Source organism: Colobus angolensis, unplaced genomic scaffold, assembly GCF_000951035.1.
Source record: "Colobus angolensis palliatus isolate OR3802 unplaced genomic scaffold, Cang.pa_1.0 Scaffold4, whole genome shotgun sequence".
Lineage (NCBI taxonomy): Eukaryota > Metazoa > Chordata > Mammalia > Primates > Cercopithecidae > Colobus > Colobus angolensis.
In genome coordinates this window covers 14,958,888-14,968,030 of record NW_012117376.1, presented here as the reverse complement: position 1 = coordinate 14,968,030, position 9,143 = coordinate 14,958,888, and the positions used below count along the sequence as shown (strand labels likewise).

General features: G+C 49.6%; 1 protein-coding gene across 1 annotated transcript; it reads left to right on the top strand.

Annotated features, from left to right (window-relative positions):
- Nucleotides 1-6,100: 6,100 nt before the first annotated feature.
- CD52 (CD52 molecule) lies at nt 6,101-8,738 on the top strand. The gene is made up of 2 exons (XM_011955591.1): nt 6,101-6,263; nt 8,385-8,738. Exons 1-2 carry the CDS (start codon nt 6,210-6,212, stop codon nt 8,514-8,516), a joined length of 186 nt encoding a protein of 61 aa, XP_011810981.1. The 5' UTR covers nt 6,101-6,209; the 3' UTR covers nt 8,517-8,738.
- The last annotated feature ends 405 nt before the right edge of the window (nt 8,739-9,143 follow it).

Here is a 9,143-nt window from a genome sequence, read left to right as displayed (position 1 = left end):
TGACCTCGTGATCCACCTGCCTCAGCCTCCCAAAGTGCTGGGATTACAGGCGTGAGCCACTGCACCCGGCAGAAGTCTATTTTTTTTTTTTTTTTGAGATGGATTTTCACACTTGTTACCAAGGTTGGAGTGCAGTGGCGTGATCTCAGCTCACTGCAAACTCTGACTCCCGGGTTCAAGCGATTCTCCCACCTCAGCCTCCTGAGTAGCTAAAATTACAGGCATGTGCCACCATGCCCAGCTAATTTTTTGTATTTTTAGTAAAGACAGAGTTTCACCATGTTGGTCAGGCTGGTCTCAAACTCCTGACCTCATGATCCGCCCACCTTGGCCTCCCAAAGCGTTGTGATTACAGGCGTGACCCACCGCACCTGGCCAGAAGTCTCTATTCTTGAAAGCGGACAGTCTGCTTTGCTTTTAGGTCATTTCCTGAAAGACCCTTATCAGTTATGACCCCTCTGAGGTTAAAGAGTTTATTGAGTTCTACTAGCTCAGGAAGTAAGAGGTAAATAATGAAGGAGAAAGAGTTCCTCCAAGTCTCTTTCTTTAGCAGAATACAAATCTAGCTATCTCTTCCACGTTCCCCCTTCACCCACATCACCACCAACTTAGACGAAGCCCTCATTTTCTATAGGTTAGCTGGATATTTACAGCCCTCCTATTTTGGGTTTGGCCTTTCTCACGTTCCCTACATTCTGGCCTCTCCTTCCAATGAGAATATCCTCTCTTGCCTTTTCCATTTGTGAAAATTCCCACTCGATCCTTCAACAAGTTCAAATGTCCCCTCCCCGATGAAATCATCTCTGGTTCATCCCCACTTCCCTGCAAGCAGAACCACACTCTACACTCCACTCTCCGGAAGTCCTGCTGCAATTATAGCATTTTCTTTTTTTGAGACAAAATCTCTTTCTGTCACCCAGGCTGGAGTGCAACGGCGGGATCTCAGTTCACTGCAATCTCTGCCTCTGGGTTCAAGTGATTCTCCTGTGTCAGTCTCCAAGTAGCTGGGATTATAGGCATGCACCACCACGCTTGACTAATTTTTGTATTTTTAGTAGAGTTGCGGTTTCACCAAGTTAGCCAGGCTGGTCTTGAACTCCTGAGTTCAGGTGATCTGCCCACCTCGGCCTTCCAAAGTGCTGGGATTACAGGCATGAACCACCACGCCTGGCCCATTATAGCATTTCTTATTCAGTTTTGTGATTTTCGTATGGGTGTCCCTGCTAAACTATAAATTCCTCAGGGGAAAGGACTCTCATTCATCTTGCCTGACACACAGTAGGTGTCAATAAATTAATTAAAAGAGTGAATGAGGCCAGAACGCAGTGGCTCATGCCTGTAATCCCAGCACTTTGGGAGGCCGAGGTGGGCAGATCACCTGAGGTTGGGAGTTTGAGACCAGCCTGGTCAACATGGAGAAACCCTGTCTCTACTAAAAATACAAAAAATTAGCTGGGCATGGTGGCATGCACCTGTAATCCCAGCTACTCAGGACATTGACGCAGGAGAATTGCTTGAACCCAGGAGGTGGAGGTTGCAGTGAGCCAAGATCGCACCATTGCACTCCAGCCTGGGCAACAAGAGTGAAACTCCATCTCAAAAAAAAAAAGAGTGAATGAGCAAAAGAGTGAATGAGCAAAAGACTGAATGGATAGGTGGGTAGATGGATAGCTGAATGAATGGGTGGATGAAGATTCACCTTGGATGCTGTATGATGCTACTGAATCCCAGCCCCGTCTCAGTGAGGATGAAAAATTCTGGGTGGATCACACTGTGATGTATGCTGGAACTCTCTTCTCCTTCCTCCCTTCCTGCTGTATTCCATTCTCTCATTGATGAAGGACATTTGGAGAACCTGGCCTGTGTGAGACTGTGCTAGGCCCCAAGGACAGCCATCAAAAGACACTGTGGACCTGGCATGGGATAGTGATCTAAGCTGCTTTGCATGCCTGGACTCCTCTTGTTCTGCAGGTCATAGCACACACATTTCCTCTGAGTGGTCTTTCCTGACCGCTGACCTAGAATATATCCTCCCCACGTTTCACTTCTTCTCACATTACCCCCTTGATTTCCTCATGCCATTTGTGAAAATCTGAAATTACCATTGTTTATATTCGTCTTCCCCCGCTGAAATATCAGCTGCATAATAGCAGGGACCATGTCTTTATGTTCACTGCTGTATTCCCAGTGCCTAGTTCAGTACCTGGCAGCAGGCACCCAATAAACACATTCTGCTCTAATAATATTTTCTTACAATCTTTACTTCACTTCACTAATTTTCTCTTCAGTTGGCCCAATCTGATGTTAAACCTATCCACTGAGTTTCTAATTTTTATTACCGTATTTTTCAGTTCTAGAATTTCCATTTGGTTCTTTACTATAATTTCTAGTTCTCAATCTTGTCCAGTCTCAATCTTGTCCTGCTGCTCAGAGGGCAGAAGAGGAAAATGTCTTTGAGTAAAGCATAGTTATTTGAAAATTTGATTGATTATTCCATTATCTGGATCTTTTGTATAACTTTCTATTATCTGTTTCTGCTTTTTGGTCATGTTGTCTTCAATTTCTTTGAGGGTTGGGCTGTTGTTTCCTGTTTACTCTCACTCCCCATGGTGGTCCAACCCAAAGCCTAGGTGGGGGGAGTTTGTCAGGGCTCCTCTTTCTTAGAGGATCTAGAACTACAGTTTTTCTCCCATATATTTGTAAGTATGTGAAGATGAGAAAGCTCAGCTCAGTTTCTCAGCTGTCTCCTCTGAAGTGGCAAATACTTTTAGGAGAAAAGCAGCTCCAAATAAAGGGCTTGCTTCTCTCAGCCCCTTATTTCTTTTCTGCATCGGTAACTTTTCAGTACTGACTCTACCATTGCTCCACAGTAAATATTGACTGGATAAATAAATGCAGGACTACTAGGCTCAAGGGTGGGAATAGATCTAGACACATTACACACACTCATTCTTCCAGCAGTCTCTGACACCTACTCTGTGCCATGTTCTGTGCTGTGCTGAATAAGAGAAATGACAAAACCGAGTCCCAACCCACAAGGGACAGACCATATTCTTGGTAGACACGATCTTTAGAACAGAGGTCAACAGAAAGGGCCCTTCAAACATTTAGGAACTCTGAGTTTCCTAGGGAAAGCGGAAAGTTTCCCTGGGGAAGGGGCTTCTAAGCTAAATATTGAAGAATAAAGAAGAGTTTGCAGGCTGGGCAACATAGCAAAACTCCATCCCCCAGCACCCCAAAAATTAGCTGGGCATGGTGACATGCACCTGTAGTCCCAGCTACTTAGGAGGATGAGGCGGGAGGATTGCTTGAGCCCAGGAGTTCGAAGTTACAGTGAGCTATGATTGCACCACTTATACTCCAGCCTGCGTGACAACGGCAAGAACCTGTCTCAACGGGAAAAAAAAAAAAAAAAAGTTTGCCAGGTAAAATAATTGGAGAAGGGCTTTCCTTGCAGAGGAAATACATGGACTGTAAAAGATACTCCTCAGAGTGTCTGGAGGTGAAAATGAAGCTTCTGAGGTTTGCAAGAAAATGCTTCCAAATGAGAGTCTGGCATTTAATATCCTCGCATGCATCCCCAGCACAGGAAACTATAACACAGCCAGCCTCAGGCTCGTCCTGTCTGGCTGCCTCTTTGTAAGAGGGGAGAAGATTGCACAGTGTGATGGAGCTCATTTTCAGCACAGTAATCTCAGACTTCAACATGAGTATCCTGTCTCCTGGGCTGGTGCCCTTCTGGCACGGGACACCTCCCTGGCTCTCATGAACCCTAGAATCACTCACCCCCACAGGCACACCAAAGGCAGTTGAGAACTTGAGTCAAGGGTGAGGAGAGACCTCTGGGTGAAAAGGGCAGGGATGGGGAAAGAGGTTGATGGGTGGCTGGGGGCCCCTCCCTCTCCACTTCCTGGCTTTCTCTCATCAGTTTTGACTCTCAGTTCTTCTTTTCTTCTTTCTCCTTTTTTTTTTTTTTGAGATTGAGTTTTTCTCTCGTCACTCAGGCTAGAGTGCAATGGTGCCATCTCGGCTCACTGCAACCTCTGCCTCCCAGGTTCAAGCGATTCTCCTGCCTCAGCCTCCTGAGTAGTTGGCATTGCAGGCATGCGCCAGCACACCTGGCTAATTTTTGTATTTTTAGTAGAGACGGGGTTTCACCATGTTGGCCAGGCTGGTCTTCAACTCCTGACCTCAGGTGATCCACTCACCTCAGCCAGCCCTTTTTTTTTTTTTTTTTTGAGACAGGGTCTTGCTCTGTCACCCAGGCTGGAGTGCAGTGGCACAATCATGGCTGGACCTCCCAGGCACAAGCAATCCTCCTGCCTCAACCCCCAAGTAGCTGAGGCTATAGGTTTGTGCCACTATGCCCGGCAAATTTTTTTTTTTTTTTTAAGAGATGGGGCCTCTGTATGTTGCCCGGGTGGTCTCAGACTCCTGTGCTCAAGTTATCTGCCTGCCTCAGACTCCCAAAGTGCTAGGATTACAGGCATAGCCCCCATGCCCGGCCTCAGCCAGATCTTCCCTGGGCTTGCAACATAAGGCCCAAAACAATAGAATAGAAGTGAGGGGAGTTTTCCCTTTACTACCAAGCACGTGAATGAGGCCTAAAGTGAACTAAGGAAGGGAGAGTGGGCCAGAGCCAGGGCTGTGGTCACCAACTCCTGGAGTCTGGGGGGAGTTGGTGTAGGGGAGGAGGCGGGAGTGGCAGAGAATCAAGACTTAATGGGTGAATTCTAGGGCAGCCCCAGAGGTTACGTACATGGCTGTGGCTTCAGACAGACCTGGATTCAAGGTCAAATGAGACTGGCTCCACCATTTACGATCTTAGCAAGTCACTTAACACCTAAGCCTCAGTTTTTTCACCAGTCAAATGGGGATAAACATAACACCTGCTGCAGGGCACCACAGAGGGAATCAAGTGAGAGAATGCATAAAGCATGGAGCACTGTCCAGGCCAGCTTTGGGATTCCTCTCATCCGCCCACCACTCCCTGGGCCCCCACAGCCACTCCCTCACCCCAGTCCCCTTCCACCGCAGCTTAGTCACCCGCTTGTCCCTTCCCTCACTTCCGTCGCTCATCCTCAGCTAATACAAACAACCCATCTGCTTGCTACTTTCTCTACCCACATCACAAAATGCTAGGTCTTGACTGGGCGCGGTGGCTCATGCCTGTAATCCCAGTACTTCGGGAGGCCGAGTCAGGCGGATCACTTGAAGTCAGGCATTTGAGACCAGCCTAGCCAACGTGGTGAAATCCTGTCTCCACAAAAAAAAAAAAAAAAAAAAAAATACAAAAAAGTAGCCAGGCGTGGTGGCACACACCTGTAGTCCCAACGATTCAGGAAGCTAAGGCAGGATAATTGCTTGAATCGAGGAGGTGGAGGTTGCAGTAAGCCAAGATCGTGCCACTGCACAGAGCAAAACTCTGTCTAAAAGCAACAACAACAACAACAAAACAAAACGCAAGGTCTTAAACTTCAGAAATAATCTATTGCAGTCTTCCCAGTTCCTTGAAATGAGGAACTGAGGCCTAGAGAAAGCCCAACTAAAACCAGGCTTCCCGATTCCCCATCTCCAGCACTTTCACAGAAATCTACCATCCCTTCTACAATCTAAATATTTCCCAAGCTTTCATTCAGAACCTGCAGCCCATCTACAACCTTCCCTTGAAACCTAAATCTATCCCAGCCTTTCTCCTTGAGCTCCTATACCCTGCCCCTATCTTCTTTAAGCAACAAACTCATTTATGGAATATTTGCTATGTGCTGACTCTTTTAAAATTGGTTATTATTACATGTAATCCGGCAGTTCTTTTGTTAAACGGTCAGGGAGATAGAGTTTCTGGCCCAGGGTCTCAGAGTTGGTCAGTGATTAGACCAGGATTCAGCCTGCAGGATGCATGCATGACTCCAAGCCTCGGGCCCTACTTACTCCCACCGTTGCCTCTGGATTGACCTCTCTCCTATCTCCTAGGATCTAGCCTGCTCCCTCAGCCAGGGCCTTAGAACCTAGGGCCTGGTATTATCCAACCCCAGATCTGCAGAAAGGAAGCCACACCCCTCCTCCACCTTGTAGGCCGTCCTTCCTCTCCCTGCCTCACCCCGCCTCCCCTGCCTCCTGGTTCAAAAGCAGCCAAGCCAAAAGAAGCCTCCAGACAGCCCTGAGATCACCTAAAAAGCTGCTACCAAGACAGCCAAGATCCTACCAAAATGAAGCGCTTCCTCTTCCTCTTCCTCACCATCAGCCTCCTGGTTATGGTACAGGTAAGAGCAACCCCTGGCACCACTGCCAGGACTCCCCAAAGTTGCTTGGCATGGAGGGAGGGCATACAGGATGTGAGCTCCCAGAGACCCAGCCTTCTCTCCTGGGAGCACAGCAGATGGACTCCAACAGGAAAAGCAGGGACGCAGCAGGCCTGGCCACCCAGCCTTCCAGTTCTTCTGGCTGGAGCTGGACTGCTTGCAGGCTGCCCTGATAGAAACCTGCATCCAAGCTGGGGAGCACTTACAGGGTGCCAGGCGCATTGGGGCACCCGAGGGGGGCTGTGGAATAATAGAGAATTAAGAGACTTGGGAAGACAACCCTGAGTGAGGAAGACATCGGCCCACAGGGAGTCTGGGGAGATGGTCCTTTGGGGAGAGGCCAGATGTCCAAGTGGAGCCTGCTGTGGTTCTGGAGGTGACAGGGGACACTCCAACCCCCCACTCCCCTGCCAGAGAGAAGCCTGGATGTTCAGGAATGCAAAGAAGACAGGAGTCTCCCACTTCAGAAATAACTGGAGTCTCAAAAGCGACTGCTATTCCAGGAGGCAGCTTTGGTAGCATCCCAGGTGCCCAGAGGGGAGTCAGTACAGGAGACCGGACATCAAGTTCTTGATCAAGAACAGCTTGATCACCATCAAAACCAGCTTAATCTCCATCAAGAACAGCTCTAGTTGCAGCTCCATCAAGCATTAAGGACAGCTTGATCACCATCTGGCCACTTCCCCACCCCACATCCAGCCACCCACGCTTTGCAAAGTGCTTTCTCACTCAGCCCGGGCTCTTGTGACCTTCACAACTGTGATGAACTTCTCCCCACTCAGAAGAGGAAACTGAGGCTCAGGGAAGCTAAGCCCTTTGCCAGGCTAGGAAGGTCAAGGGCCAGTGCTCCCCTGTCTCCCTCTATGCCAGAGGGGCTGGTGGCTGGGGAGAGGTAAAAAGAAAGGTTCAGTGACCGGGCAAGGTGGCTCACGCCTGTAATCCCAACACTTCGGGAGGCTGAGGTGGGCGGATCACCTGAGGTCAGGAGTTCAAGACCAGCCTGGCCAACATGACAAAATCTCGTCTCTACTAAAAATACAAAAATTAGCTGGGCGAACCAGGCACAGTGGCTCATGCCTGTAATCCCAGCACTTTGGGAGGCTGAGGCAGGTGGATCACGAGGTCAGGAGATCGAGACCATCCCGGCTAACACGGTGAAGCCCTATCTCTACCATAAATACAAAAAGAAATTAGCCAGGCATGGTGGCGGGCACCTGTAGTCCTAGCTACTTGGGAGGCTGAGGCAGGAGAATGGCGTGAATCCGGGGGTGGAGCTGCAGTGAGCTGAGATCGCGCCACTGCACACCAGCCTGGGCGACAGAGAGACTGTGTCTTGGGGGGAAAAAAAAATTAGCTGGGTGTGTGATGGTGGGCGTCTATAATCCCAGCTACTCGAGAGGCTGAGGCAGGAGAATCGCTTGAAACCGGGGGTGGAGGTAGCAGTGAGTTGAGATCGCGCCACTTCACTCCAGCCTGGCCAAAAGAGCGAAACTCTATCTCAAAAAAACAGAAAGATTCTGTGAAAGGGGGTGGGCAGGGGCAGTGATCACCTCTGTCCCTGCCTGTGTCAAAGCAGGGAGCAGCCAAACATTCTGACAGGACCTTGTGGAAGAAGTAGTGGTCACATGGGACAGAACTGAGGACTGTTTTATGGAGGTGGGGGGATGGAGGGCAGGGAGGGTAGAAAGGGGGCTGCATCTTTAAATAACAAACAGGAGATTCAGAAGTCCCCTGAGGGCTGGGTACGGTGGCTCACGCCTATAATCCCAGCACTTTGGGAGGCCAAGGCGGGTGGATCACCAGGTCAGGAGTTTGAGACCAGCCTGACCAACATGGTGAAAACCCGTTTCTCCTAAAAGTAGAAAAATTAGCCAGGCGTGGTGGCGCGTGCCTATAGTCCCAGCTACTCAGGAGGCTGAGGCAGGAGAATCACTTGAACCCGGGAGGTGGAGGATGCAGTGAGCCAAGATTACACCACTGCAGTCCAGCCTAGGTGACAGAGTGAGACTCTGCCTCAAAAAATTAAATTAAATTAAATTAAATTAAAAGTCCCCTGAACTTATCCCACTTCTCCTCCTGCAGATACAAACTGGAGTCTCTGGACAAAACTCCACCGGCCAAAGCAACAGCCTCTCAGCATCCAGCAACATGAGCGGAGGCGGTTTCCTTTTCTTCGTGGCCAATGCCATAATCCACCTCTTCTACTTCAGTTGAGGTGACACATCTCAGCCTTAGCCCTGTGCCCCCCTGAAACAGCTGCCACCATCACTCGCAAGAGAATCCCCTCCATCCTTGGGAGGGGTTGATGCCAGACATCACCAGGTTGTAGAATTTGACAGGCAGTGCCATGGTGGCAACAGCCGAAATAGGGGGGTAATGATGTAGAGGCCAAGTACTGCCCAGCTGGGGGTCAATAAAGTTACCCTTGTACATGCAGTGGGGTCCTGTGTGCGGTTACTGTCCATTCCTACGCCCCAAGAGCCAGCTGTGCAGCAGCACCAGGGAGCTTCCCATGCCCCCATCAGCAGGGAAGTTGGCACCAGGAAGCAGCCCCCACCTTCCCTACCTAAATTCCAACGCTGAGGGCCCCTCCCCTCAGAAGCACATTACAGGGACATGAACCTGGCAGCCTCACCAACCCCTGCAGTTGCATTTGCCTCACCCATCCCTGGGTATTTGGGAATGATGGTACTAGAGATGCCACCACCCTGGACATCCCAGGCTCAGACAGCCTCTACCCCACTACCTGGGTATCTCCAGAATGACAGATCCAGGGAGATCCCCAGTCCCAGGGACACCTCTCAACATGGTCTTTAGATCCCCAGCAAACCAGCCCCACAG